The 22,437-nt window shown below is 37.6% G+C and overlaps 2 protein-coding genes across 2 annotated transcripts in view; one reads left to right on the top strand and one right to left on the bottom strand.

Annotated features, from left to right (window-relative positions):
* The window catches only part of LOC132565387 (peroxisomal ATPase PEX1-like), a 47,332-nt gene extending 34,322 nt beyond the window's left edge, over positions 1-13,010 (top strand). The window contains exon 20 of the mRNA XM_060230030.1: positions 7,378-13,010. Within this exon, the coding sequence (XP_060086013.1) occupies positions 7,378-7,459 (82 nt within the window). The 3' untranslated portion in view covers positions 7,460-13,010. The remainder of the gene's footprint in view (positions 1-7,377) is intronic.
* An 887-nt stretch (positions 13,011-13,897) lies between these two features.
* Positions 13,898-22,437, bottom strand: part of LOC132565590 (uncharacterized) — a 37,045-nt gene continuing 28,505 nt past the window's right edge. The window contains exons 2-8 of the mRNA XM_060230239.1: positions 18,577-19,256; positions 17,758-17,981; positions 16,772-17,095; positions 15,806-16,069; positions 14,966-15,649; positions 14,441-14,836; positions 13,898-14,103 (exon numbers count right to left, since the gene is read on the bottom strand). Of these exons, the coding sequence (XP_060086222.1) occupies positions 13,898-14,103; positions 14,441-14,836; positions 14,966-15,649; positions 15,806-16,069; positions 16,772-17,095; positions 17,758-17,981; positions 18,577-19,256 (2,778 nt within the window). The remainder of the gene's footprint in view (positions 14,104-14,440; positions 14,837-14,965; positions 15,650-15,805; positions 16,070-16,771; positions 17,096-17,757; positions 17,982-18,576; positions 19,257-22,437) is intronic.

Genomic DNA, 22,437 nt, shown 5'->3' with positions numbered 1-22,437 from the left:
ATTGACAGATTCACGTGAGACCAACAACGGAATCAAATGAAGTCAGAAATTAACTGTTTGGAGCGATTGATACGTTTATGGGTAAAGCAAATTTGGATATAGATTCATTAAATCGTGGACAATGTGTCTGATCCATACAGTATAGGGATTCTTTGTTACGAGTGAAAAATTGGACATAAATTTTGTATTCACTCATTGTATTGCTAGCATCACCAAACTTAAGTCGTATTTGTCTAGTTACAGAGACGATAAAGCTCAGTGAATAGCCAATGAATGCCATTGTTATATCTCTCGCCAATATTACACGCTCATCAGATGGTATTGAAATATATTCTATAGACATGAATTGGTATCTATACACTGTGTACCAGTGCCTCGGCCCGAGGGAGACTCCCAGATTGTCATACACATATTATCTGAAATTTTCAAGATTTTTTTCCTTAATGCATAGTTTTAGGTTTTTCTGATGACTTTGGGATCCATTGAAAGATTAGTTTGTCTCAGGTTTTAAATTATATTTATTGACTCCTCTTTAGATTTTGAATAGTGGGTGGAGAAAGATATCAGAGTTTGTTTGAACAGGATTGTGTCCCTTTAGTAATAATCTTCTGTATTGGAGACTTCAAAATTTACTTAATAGATGTTATTGTAAACATTTGATAAATATCTTATCCATGTTTATTTGTAAAGACTTTTTCTTCTTTGATGGTTCTTTTGTATGTTTTAGTCAAGATGCATTTCATTAGAGGGGTGGTGTTGTATATGCATGATTGTATAGATTAGTTGTAGGAGTATTGTCCCCTTTGAGAACTCTTCGGTAATGGAACTTTTTGTTAATGGCGACATTAGATTGACCACATGTATATAATTATCAGTTGGGACATTCATGAAATCAAGGTCAACATGAATTTTAACATGGACAGGTAGAATGTGTTACATAAGTATGTTGCTATTTACTTATATACAGGTAAACAACAGGCCAACATAATTACATTTTTAATGAGATTGAGCAATACAGATATTTCAAACAGACAGAGTATTTACTTCAGATTATTTGACAGAAAATTGGACAAAGTTTTTGAAAGCACTATATCATTCCAATAAATGCTTGTATATTGTTAAATGCAGCAAGGCAAAATTGTTTTGGAGAAACTAATATTTTGTGAATGAATGGCGAGAACTATATCTGTTACATACATATAAAGATATTTATTTGTGTGAAAAATAGAATAAAAATCTTTTATGTACTTGTGTTTAATTTTGATAGGAATTTAGCCTAATTCTAAGCTTTATATCAAAATGAATTAAATAAAGCATTTTCTTGAATTGCTGTCCTTGTATATCTTGTGGCCTACTTGTGAAATAAGAATGATGAAACTAAATGTTTGTTCTGACAAGCCCAAGGTTTTTAAATACTTCTTAACTGTAAAATTTATATTAGGGAGTAATTGTGCTTTATTAATATCTGATAGGTGACACAGATTTTTTTGTTTATATGCCCCATTTTTTATCGAACTTTTTGGAATTTCTCTACATATATCTTGTATCTCGTATCTCTCATAAGTTTTAGATCATGAAAATTGAACTCAAAATCAGCAAGCCTTCATAAAAAAAACTTGTGTATGTTAATTTTTTGGGCTTATGTATTAGTAGTAAAGGTAAGGAATAGTCGCTGAGTCTTGCGTGTAAGGGTCAAATGTAGAAGGAACTGATGTGCATTTAATTGATCACTCGGGTTACTCACCAGCTTGCTTTTATGGTATAGTATTCTTCAAGAGTTCAATCTGTTTTTCTAAATGCATTTAGGGTTTCTGTCTAATTCAGAAGTTTTCTTTGAAATCAAAATAAGGATACAGCTAAAGATAAATAATTTATAAATCTAAACAGTTGTTATTATGCATTCCTGTTACCATGATTGGTTAATTTCATGTCTGGTTAATATCATCTTTGTTTAATGTCATATGTGGTTAATATCATATCTGGATAATAACATCTGGATTAGTTAATTTTATGTCTGCTTAAAATCATGTGTGGTAAATTATATGTCTTGTTAAAATCATGTTTGTTTAATGAAATGTTTGGTTAATATATTTTTTGGTGAATGGTATAACTGGTTAATATCATGTTTATTAATGACATTTCTTGTTAATATCATATGTGGTATGTCTGGTTATTACCATGTTTGGTATTTTGTTAATGATACATCTGGTTAAAGGCATAATTTTTATATAATATTTGATTTATATCATGTCTTATTAATTTAATGTGGTTTTTATTTTTTTTCAAGAAAAATCTATTTTTACTCTGTTTGTTTTTTGTGTTCCTAGAGATTGGATTTTAACATTTTTTCCTGTTCTTTTTCAATTTACAGAACCTGCCATGTGTTCAAGGCTTGTCTTGATAATTTTCCATGTAGGAAATTGTGATATAATGACATTTAAGAAATTTGAATATACTTTCTAGAATTACACACACACAAAAAAAAGATCATATTATTTATTTTACAAGATTTTTTTCCTTTCTGCAAGATTTAGGCCCAAGTATGGATCACATTCCCAATAAAAAAAACATTATATTTTTCTTTATGAAATAGCATCAAATTGTCTGAAATTGATTAATTATTAAAAAATCTGAACGATATTGTCCAATGTACAATTTGTTGACAGCTAGGCCTGGGTCCAGATGGAGTTTGCATTATTTTTTTCTTCAGCAAAGTATGTGAGGTACTTGGGATGGAAATTAACCTACAAATTCTGATCCAGTTAGAATATATTTTTGTTTAGTAATTATTTTTTTCTGATTTGAGATCTTGTCACACCCTATTCACAAATTTCAGGCATGGACAAAATTCCTAAAGTTGTGAAAAAAGGCCTTGTTATGTGAAAGCATTATATTCTGGTAATTAAAAATACAAATTATATAGGTGTAGTATTATGCGATATCATGTTGGGCACAGTTATTCCCTTTGTCACAAATTCCTGTGACTAAAATAGAAACCTAGTCTGTTTGAAACAGTGAGTTTGAGATCATCAAACTTAATATGAACAGTAAAAAAATGTATGAAACTTGAGAATTTTTCCTCTAAAAAATGAATTGAGATTAATAACAGAAAGTGTTTCCTGAAAGACTTGGCTCTTCTTAAATCATCACTAAGGAAAAGCATTGAATTTAGGAGTGTATTGTGTTGAAAGCAAGCACTAAGATCCATGATTATTTACAATGATTTGTATAGCACACTAAATATTTTCAACTGAGGGTCCTGTAGCATGTTTTTCATTAGACGATATTACTGTATGTTATTGTTATTCATGTTTTTTTCAATAAGTACACAATACCAGATATTTCCTTTTTGTAAGTAGAAGTGTGTAAAAGATGCTAAGATCTACTGTGACAAAAGCCACCCAAACCTCATCCTGAATGTGGTATTGTTATCAGTTTGATGCAGTAGAATAATGATTTAACATAACAAGGCATTTGGGATACTTTTCCTGGAAATATTAAAGAAGTCAGAGTTAATGGTAGTGATTGACTTTGAAGATTGGAAAAGGCTGTAGATTTTCTCTCATTACCACGTGTTGAAAGCCTCTGTGTGAACTTCTCTGTTCCCAACCAATCATTATTCAACTCTCACACTGATTCCATTATTATGAAGAACTCGCGTTCAGAAGAACGACTTTCTTTTCTTAATCTTTTGACATTGTCGTGATCTTTGATACATTCCATTAAAGCTTTCATATGACCATGATTGAAAATCTTGTACACGTCAACGTTTTTAAATCAGTAACATGTCTCAAGGGAGTTTCCATTCCATCTCGCTGGTCATTTTCAACAAACCCCTGTTTCTGTTAGCAAGAGGTCAGTGAATACAATTCCTTTCACCTGAACAAGTCCACACGCGGTTTCTGCATCCTTTCATTGCTGACAAAGACCTCAGAGAAACTGCTCTTTCTGTGAGGTATAATCACGAGGGAGTTTGGTAAAGGGCACGTCTGAAAGACCAACTCAAAGACGCAGTGTTCCTTGAACAATGTCTCCTAGAATGAATTAGCCATAATGAAAATTACAGTCCTAGTCTTGTGGTTATGTGGAGAAAGCTGGTGTGAGAAAAGGTGTTTATACGATCATGTAAATGGCTTGCACTTCACGAAAAGGAGAATGAACAAGGAGAATATTACTTAAATTGACAGAACTTGTCTGAAACTGATTTCTCAATAAAATGCTTATAAGATTTAATTAAAATTTTCTGATAGTGTAATCCAAAAATGTGATTAATGATGATGTTTACTAAACCTTTATTAATGAGTTGTACATTCAGATTTAGTCATTTCAAGGTCATTAAACCTGTGTTTCGTTTGACTTATATGAGATTCTCGTAAGAAAATATTGTAGAATAAAACATTTCAGTTTTTATTTATATTTTGTGATAAATGTATAGAAAGTTGTTAGACACATATAGGTATATATGATAACAGTGGCCTAAAATCAACATAATGATAAAATTTGTCATGAAATATGACATCAGTATCAAATCTCAACCTTTTCTGTAGTTGTGAAACATTCCTGTCCGATTCTGTCCTAAATCAATGCCTTTGTTTTAACATTTTTATTTCGAACAGCTTTTTAGGTCACAAGAGATGAAGTTTCAAGTGACCTATTGAGAATGCCATTTGTCCTTTGTCCATTATAAACATTTTGTATTTTTGAATAATTCTCAAAAACCAAAAAGCTCAAGGTTTCAATATTAGTTCTATAGCATGCTGGGATGAAGGACTGGCGAGTTTGATCAAAGGAATGACCTTTACCCAACTTCAAGGGCACAGGGGTTAAATGTGTTAAAATCTCTAAACAACTTCTCAGTATTCATTCTCAGTATTCAAAAGGCCCAGGGTGCTGATATTTGGTCTCTGGCATACTTGGAAAAAGGGCTATCTGTCCAAATGAAAGACCTTGACCTACTTCCAAGGTCAAATGTTAAAATTTTCAAACTGCTTCTTCTTAATAACCAAAGGCACAGGGTATTGGTATTGATTCTGTAGCATAAATGGATGAAAGGTTACCAATTTTGTTCCAATGATTGACCTTGACCCACTTTCAAGGTTACTGGGGTCAGATGTCTTGAGACCTTCAAAAAGGTTTTTGTTAAAACTTCAAGCAAAGATCAAATAATAGAATATAAACTTATTTTTATGACATTTATGAAACGTTATTTCAGCTTATATCAGTGTGTGTGTGTAGGAGGGGGGTCTTACTGTGGGAGAAAACCAGAGTACCGGGTGAAAACCGATGTAATCGGGCAGTGACTCTTATACCCTTTTAACATCAGTTTGGAGAATCAAAACATGGATGTTTGGGTGAAAGTATATTACACTGTGCCAGCCTGTCAAGTCACTGTTACATTTTACTAGTTTAAGAAATATGTCAAGCCATGATATTGACATGTATTAGAGGAATCTTCTCAAGTCTTTCATTGTTTCATTCATTATTTGTTTATGATTTAGCTATTAGTTATTTTGTCATTCAACAATTGTACCAAATATTATCATTAAAATAGCTTTAATGATTCACCTTAATCATGGAAATATTGCTTTATTTGTCTTAAAAAATTGCCCTGTAATTTAGCATTTTAAAGATATTATGGCATAAAGCATGATAGAGTCACCGACAAAAGGCATCAAATTTTCAAGCTTTCTTCAGTTTTCGAAAAAAAATCTCTAAATAAACGTTTTTGCGTCCCACCATTACAAGTGGCATGATATTTAAAAAAAGATAAAGATGTTTTCCTACCTGAATGTGTTTTAAAACTGAAGTGTCCAAACTTGGAGAACATACAAAATGAGAAGCAGCCAAACTTCTCAGACAATCTTCTTGACAGAAATGTAAGTAGAAAAAAATCAATGGATTATGATAGGTGAGTCACATGTGGCTGTTTTTTAAACGCAACATTTACAATAAAATCTCCAATATATTCTTTTGACAAGACAATTTTTTTTATTATCTATGAATTTTTTGTGACCAGACATTTAAATGTTTGAATCAAACTATAGGTATTACCTATATATGTATACCTATCATATTTAAATAAAAAATTAAAACTTATCTACAATGACACAAGTTGTATTACTGCATGCCTGACAACAAAATTTAGACATGTGCTACAATTTTTATACACTACATCATGTGATGGATGCAGGCAAGCTTGTCCAACTAGGAAAAATACCAGTTTATCAATAGGGCCTAAATATATGTTTGCATTCCAAGATGTCACAGATAAATTCCAACCACATCTCACGGAGTGTGATCATCCCTGTGCACCAAATAATGATTTTTTACAACTCTCCATAACAAATTTTTTACATGTACAAAAGACAAAAACACATTTGTTTGAAAAAAATAACAGTCCACTTTCTGCTTTATTTTTTGGAAAAAAGCAGGAGAGCCAGACATATAATTGATTTTATGTGTTTGAATCTCAATTTGAATGGCTGTAAATTTTGAAGATTCTATATCTCTTTTTGAATGCTCATAGGTACATTTGTCCCTGAATCCATGCATTGACACTTTGTAACAAAAGACTTTACCTGCTGTAGTGATTGAGACTAGTGGATGTGACCAATGAATATGACCATAGCAATGTGACCAGAAATTTAACCTGTAATGTGACCAGTGATGTGACCTGTAATGTGACTGGTCATGTGACCTGTTATGCGACCGGTCATGTGACCTGCATTGTGACCTGTAATGTGACCTGTATTTTGACCAGTATTGTGACCAGTATGACTCATATTGTATGACCAATAAATGTGACTGGTGATGTCACCTTGTTACACCTGGACAAATTGCTAATTTGGTGTTGTGTATTCTATGGTTTATGATTTTGATTATTTCCATGTTTTCGAAATAAATTGTGACTTTTACTTATCTAATGTACAAAGAAACCAAATGTTGGTTGTGATTTCATCATATTGTATGGTCAATAACCTCATTGTGTGACTTTCTCTTACTATCCCTTCGTGGTGACCATGGGGGGGGGGGGTGATGCAGTGTTAGATTCATATCTTTATGTATACATAGGTTCAATTTTTGTTGTCACTCTAGCAACTTCATTTCTTAACTGATTTCATCAAACTTCAAATTTTGGTCAAGTATCATAATACCTTACCTCATTAATTTATAATTTTTCATTTTCAGGTTTTTTTAAATCTTGTAACCTCTCTGTACTTCAAAGACTTGTATAAGTCATCAATTCAGAGACACTCTGTCCAGTCCCTGTGATACTTACATGTCAGTCATTTTATATTCAGTCATGCATTCACCTCTTACTTAAGTTGACATCTCAGACTCCCAGTGATAAATCTTTTTTTTTTGTTATTTTGACAGATACAAGAATTTTAAGTCCTCACGTGGTGGAAACTTTGGTCCTAAGATTCCAGACCTGGAACAAATACAGACGTTGGCTTAATGAAGTGGTTAGTAGGTTTGGAAAATTGTACCTGAATCAGTATGAGACATGAGATGTACAGAGATGAGACAGGTGAAGGGAGAGTGATTTTGTGTAGCTAAATGAGAGGCCTTAATGAGGGACTTGAAAAACCAGGAGTGACATACTTACATCTTAAAGATTAGGCAGAATGGTTCAGATGTAGGACAGATAATATAGATCTTGCTAATTGTTCATTTGTTTTCTGGATGTATTACCCCGCGAAAAGCCAGGATAATTTAAAGATGAGATCGCCTTTTGAAGCTGATGACTCTCTGACTGAACAACATGCAGGAGGTCCACTAGGTGCTATTCGAAGCAATTGAAATAAGGTGTTGTCTTTGCCTGAGCACACAACCTTGAAAAAACATTAGGATGCAGAGATTTCGTTGAACAGCCTCCATCCTTCATACTCCAAGGTTACAATCGTTTTTTACTCTCTGCACCCCTGGAACATGTCATGGCAAAATCGAAGGTTCCATGTGTGACACCTGGTGGACATGATGAAAAGACTAGTTTAATCCTTTGATGTAGGTTGCATAACACTATATTGTAATCTTCAAAAGTAGTGTATCAGTCTGTGATTGGTTAGATTTTTTCCTCCTTGAACCAATCAAATTCCTTTGCTGGTACATTCAATTTTGCCATGACATATCCCAGGGTTATAGAAAGTGAAAGTGATCATAATCCCTGTAGGATCGAGGATGAACAACAATCCACAATGTCCTCAACATACTTTTGTATTTATACATGTCAGGATTTACAGTGTAACAAATATACTCACATTTACAAACAGTATTTTCATTGATAATCTGTTTTTATTTGAGCTTGTTGTAATTATACTGGACTGTGGTACATAAAGTCAAATTGTTAAATGATCATTGTTTTACAGTTAATTCAAGGGGCATAATCTTGTACTGGAGGTCAGGGAATGGGTTTTTAACAGGGCAGTGTTATTTTTTTTGAACAGCAGAAAATAAATAGGGGTGGGCTTATTACCATTAAAGGTTTATTGCTGGATTGATAAATTAAGGTTATTGCAACAAAAATTTAAGTGATCGATAAAGTAATATTATTGTTAAAGTATCTGTCTCTTAAATAACTTATAGAAAAGCTGTATGATAAATGAAGTACTGAAAGTGGTGTCAGAAGTGTGTCTTCTGTACCAACCTTTTAACGTATGTATCTGCTTACAGTGTCATACAGTGAAATTTGTATTTTGTATGTTGTACTTTTATTATATTTTGGGAAATGATCACACAGTAAAGACATTAATCCTTAAATTAAGGTCACATTGTAATTTGCAGATTTACTTCTTCATTAAATTCAAGTTCTTTATCCACTGTAAAATTAGTTTGTTCTTCTTAGAGAGCATGATTTTACTCACTTGTATTGACTGAGACTGATGGGGGTTATTGTTGATGAGAGGACGCTGACTCTTCTGAAACACCTGGTCTCAATCTATGTATTTTTTCAGTAGTCTCGGTATAAATACTTCTTTTGTTCTTATTTTGCCATGATTTTCATGAAATTGAGTTTGGATTGTGATTCTGTTGACATGTTGGTATTTTCTTGTTGTTTTTATTATGCAACAAGCAAATGCCATTTAGTTTCAAAACGAGGACATTTCATCTATAAATAGTCATGTCATATTTTTTGTTTTTGATGAGCAAGGAAATATTAATACATATTATAACATTTTATCAGTTGAAATTTTGATTATTATATATGGTTTTTCTGTAAAGGATCTTTTGATACACGAATGAAAAATCTAATGGTATCCGTACAATTTACTTACTAAGATGTAACACTACATTAGTCATTAAATCCGAGCAATAATTAACAAACTTTCCTGGAAGGCCTAGTGTTTATTCAGTCTGTTTGCCAGTTCAATCTTTGTAAGTATTCCATAGCACAAAATAACAAAATATCAGACGCTAGTGTTCGGATAGAAAATCTGAATAATTTCTTGTGTGATATTTGTCATCATGAATGAGAGGAAAAAATGTCATCGTGTAGAGATGATAAAGTCAATTGTGCAGAATCTTTTGTCAGTATGATTTTAAACAAGTTTGAATTTTGTATGAGATTTATGAAATTTAAGAAGTTTAAGAATTAATGTGACTTTTTTGTGTGATTAACTGAGATTCTATGGAATGAAAACTTCTGTGTGCCATATGATGATATTAATATGCAAACAAATTATTCTGAACTCAAGGATGTTGTGATGTTAATATTCCAGGTAAAAAGCCATATATATTCAGAATTTAAGTTTCAGAATTAGGGAGTGAATGGTTCTTATTTTCTGGAGTAATAACAGTATAAACAGACATGATTAAAATAAAAATTGCTTGCCCAAATGTTGATTTTTCTGTACTTTTACAGCAGGGAGTCATATCCAACCAGGGGATACTTTTTAAAAATATCAGTTTGGACTTTCCCATAGTTTTTAGTTGCCAATTTAACAAATTGAATGTAGTGAGATTATATGAAGAAGTTGTGAAATAATTTGGTCATAGGATAGAGATATCCTTTAACGTCCATGTTTATATGACCTTAAAAACATATTTTGATCTTCAGTAAAACTGGCATTAAATTATCTTTCAATTGCCCTGAACCACCAACCCAATTATGTAAGGATATGTGTTGATTCTCTGGGGCTTGTTAAATATGGTATTTCTTTCAACTGAGTAAGTTATTTTTCAAATGTTACAAAAGAAAAAGAGCTTTGGAGAGAGTTTTTGTAACTTTTATAACAAGAGTGACAGAAATGACATAGATAACAACCAGAAGCTTGTGTGACTTTTTTCTACCACGTTAAAAAAAACTATTCCGAAGCTGAATTGACTTCCGAAGTTGAAATGACCAGTTCTGTATCCATGTGTACGTCATCAGTCGGGGTGTAATGATGTGTCTTTCGGAGAAACACTGCTAATTATTATTTCAGAAATACTGGGAAATATTTTAACTAATTACAAATTATCACTTGAAATAAATTAGTTTTTATATTCTAAGGAAAAAATGATCCAAATAAAAGTCAAAGTATCACAAATTCATCCATGAACTTATTGTACATTATAATTTCTGTTAGTGGGTGAAGCACACTCTCAATGAAAATTTACCCTGTCTTGTCAATCAAAACATGTTAGATTATTACACTACATTAGAAGGTGTATGGTTAATGCTTCAAGGGTTGAATAATACCCTGCTATTGTAGTAGAAATCTGGTAAACTGGACAAACAGAATCCTCTCTATTTCATATTACTTCGTAAATCATTTGTTTATTGAAGTCAGTGATCAGTACTCTATCCTAGAAAGCTATCACTGGAGTTAATCTTACATTTGTTTTTATCCTTTTGTCATTGGGGCAATGATAAGGGTGGGTGAATACTTGATACTAACGTGACAATGTGTTTTAAGGCAGAATACTTTAAAATGATTTTGTTTAGTTGAAATTTCCTGGTTTTACAAAAGTTTGGCTTTGTCTTTGGCACCTGATTTTAATGAGAAGTTTTGTTCTCAAAATCCACGCGTTCTATTATCCATGATAATTTCCTGGACATAGAAGTTTAAGGATTTAGAGTCAGCACAAATTCAATGAAAATAAAATCATCATGAAGATTAATGTTTTTATAGTCAGCAATGTTCAAATATTTCTTATCTAAGACAGTGTATGTTTATGTATACAATATCCACTAAGTCTTACTACAGGGTAAACAAAACATTACATTATTCTTCTCTATATATATTACTTGTTATTTTTTTTAATATTTTTTCATAACTGAAAAATATTTCATTCCTTTCCATAGTTTTGCGTACAAAGCCATTATCAAATACAGTGTTTTTCAAACATTGATATTTCCCCAACAATCCATTTTGTCATTATATTTTTTTAAATGACAGTTATCCCCAAATGTTGTTTGACTTCATAAATTCAATTTACACTGAAAAATTGTGTTAAGGTGTGAATGTCGTAGGCTTCATAACAAAATAAAAACTCTTCAGATGTAAAAACAAAAAAAAATAAATTGCAACCATATAGTTGGTGTCTGAGTTTTGACTAGTTCAATGAAGTAAACAACCTCTTAACAGGTTTTCAACAGAGAAAAATCTTCTCGTCTTTTGTTCATCTTTACTTCCATTACTCCACTGCCTGTGTCAAGGGGCTATCTTCTGTTTCATTTCAGTTAAAGTTACGAGATTCATTCAAGTCCTTCTCAAAATTAGTTATGGCAACCTATGTTTCGACCTTGACCTCAAAGGCACATACTTCTGAAATTAGGTAACTGTAATTGATGTTTTGATTCAGATGTCATTGCCTGTGTCACAAAAATTTGGTTATTTTAATCTTTGCTGTGACCTTGACCTTTTGTTCCAAGATTTAGGTATTGTAACCTCTGTGTCTTGACCTTGACATTTTGGTCCAGTGACACCAAAATTTTATTTTTGAGACATGTGTTTCAACCTAGAAATTCAGGCTTAGTGCTATCATTATTTGGTAACTGTGACCAGTCCTCATCACTATGATGACGAGAGATTTTGACAGTTGTGGTTTCACACTGCAGAGGTTTTCTGTGATTTTCTTAATTTATCATGTATCTTTGTTTATGTGTAATTTTTGTTAATTATCATACTCAAGCACCTTCATCGATTTTTAATTAAAAGTTAATTTTTCTCAGTGTTAACATTCATGGTGGAAATGTTTTGTCTAGTAAGCTGCTTGGAGTTTTTAAATAAAGTGGCAAACTTTACTACACAGTGGTATACATTTAATCCGGCATTTAGTAATACTGATGTTTCTGTCTGGCTGCTTGTGTTTGATATGAGAACACTTGTTTCAGATGTAAATGTGTTATGTTAATTTTTTTGTACACTTTCTACTTCAATGATGTTGTGTATGTAATGAAATTGTTCTCATTTTGTGAATGTAATGTATATATACCCTTACATCTAATTGACTATATATTATTGTTGTGAATATCCTTTTTTTCAATTTTTGTATGATTTTATAAGTTTATATTACTGAATTTTTGTTTGTATGGGTTTATAATTCTATAATTTCCTTTTTTTTGTACTGCTCCGTGACGGTGTCTGTGTAACGTTTTTTTTGTACTGCTCCGTGACGGTGTCTGTGTAACGGTTTTTTTGTACTGCTCCGTGACGGTGTCTGTGTAACGTTTTTTTTGTACTGCTCCGTGACGGTGTCTGTGTAACGGTTTTTTTGTACTGCTCCGTGACGGTGTCTGTGTAACGTTTTTTTTTGTACTGCTCAGTGACGGTGTCTGTGTAACGTTTTTTTTGTACTGCTCAGTGACGGTGTCTGTGTAACGTTTTTTTTGTACTGCTCCGTGACGGTGTCTGTGTAACGTTTTTTTTGTGCTGCTCAGTGACGGTGTCTGTGTAACAGACACTCTTTATTTGGTATGGTTTCACGATTCTGTACTATTTGATTTTGCTGATAATTGACTGTGATACTATTGATTGCTTAAGTGACGATAAATGAAGTGAATAATAAAAACAAAATCAAAGTTTGCTATGTTGTATGTTATTACTTTTTACACAAAGATTTTTGTAAACATATACAGTTATAACACAACTTAGAGGATGAAAAATCAAGCAGCTGCTGAATTATCTGCCTTTTTCGGTCCCCTGAGACAAAGACTTTTACCTGGCTTCATGCATCATAAACTTTTTAACATTTTCGACTTCTTCTGGAAAACCCTTAAACCATTTTCAATGAAATTTTACAAAAAACTTCCATGGCTAAATGTGCACCACTTTCTTTAATTGTATGGTCACCAAACCTTAGGGGCTTGAGGGGCAGGGTAAAAAAGGGTCAAATGGATTGAAACTTAAAAATTCTTCTCAAATCCAAGGTATGATAGAATTAAGTACTCTTCATGGATGGAAAGGCCTTCAGATGCTTTACCAAAATTGTAAATTTCATGAACCTGGGGAGGGGTTAAGTAATATGAAAATTATGATTTTTAGCAAAATTCATTTATTCTCTTTCAGAAATAGTTCAAGCTTGGTTAGATTTTTATCATTTGTATAGGCTGACAGTGTGATGAGATGCACATATTGACCTTGATTGACCTCCAGGGGCTGATGGGCAGGGCAATATTGGGTCAGATTGATTGAAATTTCAAAGATTGTCAACTGTTCCATCTTGAAAAACACAATCTTAAACTTCTCAAGTTCCAGTGGCAGAAAAAATGATGGATTTGTTAAGTAAGGAAAGTTGACAAAACGTGTTGTTTTTTTGCACTGTCAAAAATTCAATATGTCAGTCATGGTGGTCATTTTGTAACATAATTGCACAATCATGGTTGATTTGAACAACACATATTTTAAACAACATCTCAAATTCCACCTTAGGGATTGAGCTGAAACTTGTCTGAAATGTTTCTGAGATGGTACTAACCAATTTTGCCAAGTAGTACTTGACTGTGCTGAGTAGTAATGGGCTGTGCCGGGTAGTACTGGGCTATACTGAGTACTACTGGACGGTGCTGAGTAGTACTTGACTGCTGAGTAGTACTGGACTGTGCTGAGTAGTACTGGACTGTGCTGAGTACTACTTGACTGTGCTGAGTACTACTGGACTGTGCGGAGTAATACTGGACTGTGCCGGATAGTACTGGACTGTACTGAGTAGTACTTGAATGTACTGTAGTAGTACTGGACTGTACTGAGTAGTACTGGACTGTGCTGAGTAGTACTGGACTGTGCTGAGTAGTACTGGGCTGTACTGAGTAGTACTGGACTGTGCTGAGTAGTACTGGGCTGTACTGAGTAGTACTGGACTGTACTGAGTAGTACTGGACTGTACTGAGTAGTACTGGACTGTGCTGAGTAGTACTGGGCTGTACTGAGTAGTACTGGACTGTACTGAGTAGTACTGGGCTGTACTGAGTAGTACTGGACTGTGCTGAGTAGTACTGGGCTGTACTGAGTAGTACTGGACTGTGCTGAGTAGTACAGGAATGTACTGAGTAGTACTTGACTGTGCTGAGTACTACTGGACTGTGCTGAGTAGTACTGGGCTGTGGCGGGTAGTACTGAACTGTGCTGAGTAGTACTGGGCTGTGCCGGGTAGTACTGGACTGTACTGAGTAGTACTGGACTGTGCTGAGTGGTACTGGACTGTACTGAGTAGTACTTGACTGCTGAGTAGTACTGGACTGTGCTGAGTAGTACTTGACTGCTGAGTAGTACTGGACTGTACTGAGTAGTACTTGACTGCTGAGTAGTACTGGACTGTACTGAGTAGTACTGGACTGTGCTGAGTAGTACTTGACTGCTGAGTAGTACTGGACTGTGCTGACTAGTACTGGGCTGTACTGAGTAGTACTGGGCTGTAGTACTGGACTGTGCTGAGTAGTACTGGACTGTGCTGAGTAGCACTGGACTGTGCTGAGTAGTACAGGACTGTGCTGAGTAGTACTGGGCTGTACTGAGTAGTACTGGGCTGTACTGAGTAGTACTGGAGTAGTACTGGACTGTGCTGAGTACTACTGGACTGTGCCGAAAAGTACTAGACTGTGCTGAGTAGTAATGGGCGGTGCTGAGTAGTACTGGACTGCTGTACTGAGTAGTACTGGGCTGTGCCGGGTAGTACTGGACTGTACTGAGTAGTACTGGACTGTGCTGAGTGGTACTGGACTGTACTGAGTAGTACTTGACTGTACTGAGTAGTATAAGACTGTGCTGAGTAGTACTGGACTGTGCTGAGTGGTTCTGGACTGTACTGAGTAGTACTTGACTGTACTGAGTAGTACTTGACTGTGCTGAGTAGTACTGGACTGTGCTGAGTAGTACTTGAATGTACTGAGTAGTATAAGACTGTACTGAGTAGTACTTGACTGTACTGAGTAGTATAAGACTGTGCTGAGTAGTACTGGACTGTGCTGAGTGGTACTGAACTGTGCTGAGTACTACTTGACTGTGCTGAGTAGTACTTGACTGCTGAGTAGTACTGGGCTGTACTGGACTGTAGTGAGTACTACTGTACTGTACTGAGTAGTACTGGACTGTTCTGAGTACAACTGGACTATGCTGAGTAGTGCTGGACTGTGCTGAGTAGTACTTGACTGCTGAGTAGAACTGGACTGAACTGAGTAGTACTGGACTGTGCTGAGTAATACTGGACTGTGCTGAGTAGTACTCGACTGTTATGAGTAGTACTGGACTGTACTGAGTAGTACTGGACTGTGCTGAGTAGTACTGGACTGTGCTGAGTAGTACTGGACTGTGCTGAGTAGAACTGGGCTGTGTTGAGTAGTACTACACTGTGCGGAGTAGTACTGGGCTGTGCGGAGTAGTACTGGGCTGTACTGAGTTGTACTGGGCTGTGCGGAGTAATACTGGACTGTGCCGGATAGTACTGGACTGTACTGAGTAGTACTGGGCTTTGCGGAGTAATACTGGACTGTGCCGGATAGTACTGGGCTGTGCTGAGTAGTACTGGGCTGTACTGAGTAGTACTGGGCTGTACGGAGTAGTACTGGACTGTGCCGAGTAGTACTGGACTGTACCAGGTAGTACTGGGCTGTACTGAGCAGTACTAGACTGTGCTGAGTGGTACTGGACTGTTATGAGTAGTATTGGACTATGCAGAGTAGTTCTGGGCTTTGTCGGGTAGTACTGGGCTGTACTGAGTAGTGCTGGACTGTGCTGAGTAGTACTTGACTGTACTGAGTAGTACTTGACTGTGCTGAGTAGTACTGGACTGTGCTGAGTAGTACTGGACTGTACTGAGTAGTACTTGACTGTACTGAGTAGTACTTGACTGTGCTGAGTAGTACTGGACTGTGCTGAGTAGTACTGGACTGTACTGAGTAGTACTTGAATGTACTGAGTAGTATAAGACTGTACTGAGTAGTACTTGACTGTACTGAGTAGTATAAGACTGTGCTGAGTAGTACTGGACTGTGCTGAGTGGTACTGAACTGTGCTGAGTACTACTTGACTGTGCTGAGTAGTACTTGACTGCTGAGTAGTACTGGGCTGTACTGGACTGTAGTGAGTACTACTGTACTGTACTGAGTAGTACTGGACTGTTCTGAGTACAACTGGACTATGCTGAGTAGTGCTGGACTGTGCTGAGTAGTACTTGACTGCTGAGTAGAACTGGACTGAACTGAGTAGTACTGGACTGTGCTGAGTAGTACTGGACTGTGCTGAGTAATACTGGACTGTGCTGAGTAGTACTCGACTGTGCTGAGTAGTACTGGACTGTACTGAGTAGTACTGGACTGTGCTGAGTAGTACTGGACTGTGCTGAGTAGTACTGGACTGTGCTGAGTAGAACTGGGCTGTGTTGAGTAGTACTACACTGTGCGGAGTAGTACTGGGCTGTGCGGAGTAGTACTGGGCTGTACTGAGTTGTACTGGGCTGTGCGGAGTAATACTGGACTGTGCCGGATAGTACTGGACTGTACTGAGTAGTACTGGGCTGTGCGGAGTAATACTGGACTGTGCCGGATAGTACTGGGCTGTGCTGAGTAGTACTGGGCTGTACTGAGTAGTACTGGACTGTGCCGAGTAGTACTGGACTGTACCAGGTAGTACTGGGCTGTACTGAGCAGTACTAGACTGTGCTGAGTGGTACTGGACTGTTATGAGTAGTATTGGACTATGCAGAGTAGTTCTGGGCTTTGTCGGGTAGTACTGGGTTGTACTGAGTAGTACTGGACTGTACTGAGTAGTACTGGACTGTACTGAGTAGTACTGGACTGTACTGAGTAGTACTGGACTGTACTGAGTAGTACTGGACTGTGCTGAGTAGTACCTGACTGTTCTGAGTAGTACTGGACTGTGCTGAGTATTACTGGACTGTGCTGAGTAGTACTGGGCTGTACTGAGTAGTATTGGGCTGTACTGGACTGTAGTGAGTACTACTGTACTGTACGGAGTAGTACTGGACTGTTCTGAGTACTACTGGACTATGCTGAGTAGTACTGGACTGTACTGAGTAGTACTTGACTGTGCTGAGTAGTACTTGACTGCTGAGTAGCACTGGCCTGTGCTGAGTAGTACTGGACTGTGCTGAGTAGTACTGGACTGTACTGAGTAGTACTGGACTGTGTTGAGTAGTACTGGACTGTGCTGAGTAGTACTGGACTGTGCTGAGTAGTACTGGACTGCTGAGTAGAACTGAACTGTACTGAGTAGTACTGGACTGTGTTGAGTAGTACTGGACTGTGCTGAGTAGTACTGGACTGTGCTGAGTAGTACTGGACTGTGCTGAGTAGTACTGGACTGTGCTGAGTAGTACTGGACTGTGCCGGATAGTACTGGGCTGTACTGAGTAGTACTGGACTGTGCTGAGTAGTACTGGACTGTGCCGGATAGTACTGGGCTGTACTGAGTAGTACTGGGCTGTGCGGAGTAATACTGGACTGTGCCGGATAGTACTGGACTGTACTGAGTAGTACTGGGCTGTGCGGAGTAATACTGGACTGTGCCGGATAGTACTGGGCTGTGCTGAGTAGTACTGGGCTGTACTGAGTAGTACTGGGCTGTACTGAGTAGTACTGGACTGTGCCGAGTAGTACTGGACTGTACCAGGTAGTACTGGGCTGTACTGAGCAGTACTAGACTGTGCTGAGTGGTACTGGACTGTTATGAGTAGTATTGGACTATGCTGAGTAGTTCTGGGCTTTGTCGGGTAGTACTGGGTTGTACTGAGTAGTGCTGGACTGTACTGAGTAGTACTGGACTAAGCTGAGTAGTTCTGGGCTTTGTCGGGTAGTACTGGGCTGTACTGAGTAGTATGTCACTGTACTGAGTAGTACTGGACCGTTTTGAGTAGTACTGGACTGTGCCGGATAGTACTGGACTGTACTGAGTAGTACTGGACTGTGCTGAGTAGTACTGGACTGTGCCGGATAGTACTGGACTGTACTGAGTAGTACTGGACTGTGCCGGATAGTACTGGACTGTACTGAGTAGTACTGGAGTAGTACTGGACTGTGCTGAGTAGTACTTGACTGCTGAGTAGTACTGGGCTGTACTGAGTAGTACTGGGCTGTACTGGACTGTAGTGAGTACTACTGTACTGTACTGAGTAGTACTGGACTGTGCTGAGTACTACTGGACTGTGCTGAGTAGTACTAGACTGTGCTGAGTAGTAATGGGCTGTGCTGAGTAGTACTGGACTGTGCTGAGTAGTACTGGACTGTTCTGAGTACTACTGGACTGTGCTGAGTAGTACTTGACTGCTGAGTAGCACTGGCCTGTACTGAGTAGTACTGGGCTGTACTGAGTAGTACTGGACTGTACTGAGTGGTACTGGACTGTACTGAGTACTACTGGACTGTGCTGAATAGTACTGGACTGCTGAGTAGAACTGGACTGTACTGAGTAGTACTGGACTGTGTTGAGTAGTACTGGACTGTGCTGAGTAGTACTGGGCTGTACTGAGTAGTACAGGGCTGTGCGGAGTAATACTGGACTGTGCCGGATGGTACTGGACTGTACTGAGTAGTACTGGGCTGTGCGGAGTAATACTGGACTGTGCCGGATAGTACTGGGCTGTGCGGAGTAGTACTGGGCTGTACTGACTAGTACTGGGCTGTACTGAGTAGTACTGGACTGTGCCGAGTAGTACTGGACTGTACCAGGTAGTACTGGGCTGTACTGAGCAGTACTAGACTGTGCTGAGTGGTACTGGACTGTTATGAGTAGTATTGGACTATGCTGAGTAGTTCTGGGCTTTGTCGGGTAGTACTGGGCTGTACTGAGTAGTGCTGGACTGTGCTGAGTGGTACTGGACTGTTATGAGTAGTATTGGACTATGCTGAGTAGTTCTGGGCTTTGTCGGGTAGTACTGGGCTGTACTGAGTAGTGCTGGACTGTGCTGAGTGGTACTGGACTGTACTGAGTAGTACTGGACTAAGCTGAGTAGTTCCGGGCTTTGTCGGGTAGTACTGGGCTGTACTGAGTAGTATGTCACTGTACTGAGTAGTACTGGACTGTGCTGAGTAATACTGGACTGTGCCGGATAGTGCTGGACTGTACTGAGTAGTATTGGACTGTGCCGGATAGTACTGGACTGTACTGTGTAGTACTGGACTGTGCCGGATAGTACTGGACTGTACTGAGTAGTACTGGGCTGTACTGAGTAGTACTGGGCTGTACTGAGTAGTACTGGACTGTGCCGAGTAGTACTGGACTGTACCAGGTAGTACTGGGCTGTACTGAGCAGTACTAGACTGTGCTGAGTGGTACTGGACTGTTATGAGTAGTATTGGACTATGCTGAGTAGTTCTGGGCTTTGTCGGGTAGTACTGGGCTGTACTGAGTAGTGCTGGACTGTGCTGAGTGGTACTGGACTGTACTGAGTAGTACTGGACTAAGCTGAGTAGTTCCGGGCTTTGTCGGGTAGTACTGGGCTGTACTGAGTAGTATGTCACTGTACTGAGTAGTACTGGACCGTTTTGAGTAGTACTGGACTGTGCCGGATAGTACTGGACTGTACTGAGTAGTACTGCACTGTGCTGAGTAGTACTGGACTGTGCTGAGTAGTACTGGACTGTGCTGAGTAGTACTGGACTGTGCCGGATAGTGCTGGACTTTACTGAGTAGTACTGGACTGTCCGGATAGTACTGGACTGTACTGAGTAGTACTGGACTGTGCTGAGTAGTACTGGACTGTACTGAGTAGTACTGGACTGTGCCGGATAGTACTGGACTATGCTGAGTAGTACTGGACTGTGCTGAGTAGTACTGGACTGTGCCGGATAGTACTGGACTGTACTGAGTAGTACTGGACTGTGCTGAGTAATACTGGACTGTGCCGGATAGTGCTGGACTGTACTGAGTAGTATTGGACTGTGCCGGATAGTACTGGACTGTACTGTGTAGTACTGGACTGTGCCGGATAGTACTGGACTGTACTGAGTAGTACTGGACTGTATTGAGTAGTACTGAGCTGAATCGGGCGTTGCCACAGTGTAACTGGTAATGGCGGCATAACTGAATTTCTAATTCGAAACAGAGAGAGAAAGAAAAAACACACTGGGATAGCTTAAATATATAACGAACCATAAGGTCTGATAAGGTTAGTAAAGCAAATAAACTAGGTTAGCTTTGAAAAAAAAACCCAAGTACGTGGCGGGGATGTTGTTAAATTCACCAAATCCACCAAGCATGTGTTTCTACTACGTAGCTACGATCTGTCTAAAAAATGAGCGTAATTTGTATAAATGTAAATATTGATAACAGCATAATAAATATGAAAACTGACAAAAATCGTTATTTTAAAGACAGAAACTTCTGTCAAGTATAGAAGAGGCTATGTTGGACCTTGAAGAACATGTTAAGTCTGACTTGTCTATATCGGTGACACTCGCTGTCCGTCCTTGTGGTGGCATCATTTCAAGATTGGTAATGTCCTTCTGCTGCTATGTGTCCAATACGGTTCTCGGATAATCCAATACCGGTCTGACAAGGTTGTTTTGAGATGTCTATCACCAGGACACTTTTGTGTGTTTTTGCTTCTTATTCGACAAGTTCCGTGTGATGTCCTGTAGAGCCCCGAGCAGCGGTGTCTTTGCATGAGCTTTATTTGTGTGAATCCATGTTGTATAGGGTACAATGTCGTTTCTGCAAACAAGGTTCACAATGTGCTGCTGACATATGTATGCTAACAACTTGCAGCAGATGCATGTTAGTATTCAAGTTTTCGTAATTTCGCATTGAGTTTTGTCGTCTTTTCGTTATGTCGCTGCGAAAAGACAAAATTTAGCGTGGGCGAAAAGACGATAATTATCGTTCTGTCGGGGCGACAAAACGAAACAACGAAATGGCAGAAATCAGCCATCATATGTCAGAGATATAGATGCTGCTTTGTACTCTTCACCTTTCCTGTAGGTGGGGATGACGTTGGCTTTCCTCTAGTCAGATGGAATTTTTCCTGTCTCATTGGATAACATAAGTAATGGTGGAGAGTATAAGAACTGTGGACTAGGAGCTCTCTGGACCACCTGCTATGAAGGGATTTTGTTTCTGTAGAAACTTACTAACTCCTTTTTTCCGTGATCAGGTCGTCAATTGTGGTGAATTCGCTAGCCATATGGAATGTGTTGGCAAACCTCTCTATCTATATCGGTTTTTGTTCAGAAAACCAAATGAAATAGCTCATTTAGTATGACGACTTTTCTTTCTGAGTCTTGTGGATTATACAATTGTTTCTCAGTGGCGAAATGAATTCTTATTTTCCTCCTTCTCTATACATTTTTTTTCAATCTTAGATACCTTGATGTATAATTTCCGTACTCCCAAAACACCGTTGTAAATTTCTATACAGTACAATAAAGTTTCTATCATAAAAAAGCCTTCTATGATTAAAAAATAAGGACCCAGATGTTTGAAAAAATTCGACGTTTAATTTTTGAATAGGAAACCAATTCCCGGAACAGGAAAACGTATGCATTGTACCAATTGTATAGAATACAGCCCCGAGTCTGAAATAATGATTCGATGTGTCGTCTGCTCATTAGCTGTCAAGGAATTGGCATTGGAAAGGACGGACGATTGTTACCGAGACCGCATAGGAATTGAATAATTTGAAAAGAAATGTCTGGAATCTTAGCTCTCAGATAACCGCCTTAATAAAAGATATTGTCCTCGATATTTTGTGCATACAACATTTTGAAAACGTTGTCGGGAAAATATAAGACCATTGTCTCGCGCTGGATGGTTGTACAATAGAACATTGCTGTACTATGAAATAAGAAAAAATCCATAGTCCTGTTATTGTATATTTACAGTCACGGATGATTATGTCATTTTTTCTTCCTGGTCTGTAAATCTCGACTTCTTTGTAAAACCGCATTCTTTGTACAATACTAGACATGGTCAACTACAAGTGTGAATTTTACCAGCACATCTGGACAGATATTTTGACCATATCAAGGGAAGACAATAGACATTAAAACTATCTGCTTAAATA

The sequence above is a fragment of the Ylistrum balloti genome, unplaced genomic scaffold (assembly GCF_031769215.1).
Source record: "Ylistrum balloti isolate Yb309-2 unplaced genomic scaffold, AGI_CSIRO_Ybal_v1 Utg369576, whole genome shotgun sequence".
Classification (NCBI taxonomy): Eukaryota; Metazoa; Mollusca; class Bivalvia; order Pectinida; family Pectinidae; genus Ylistrum; species Ylistrum balloti.
This window is presented reverse-complemented; position numbering and strand designations above follow the sequence as displayed.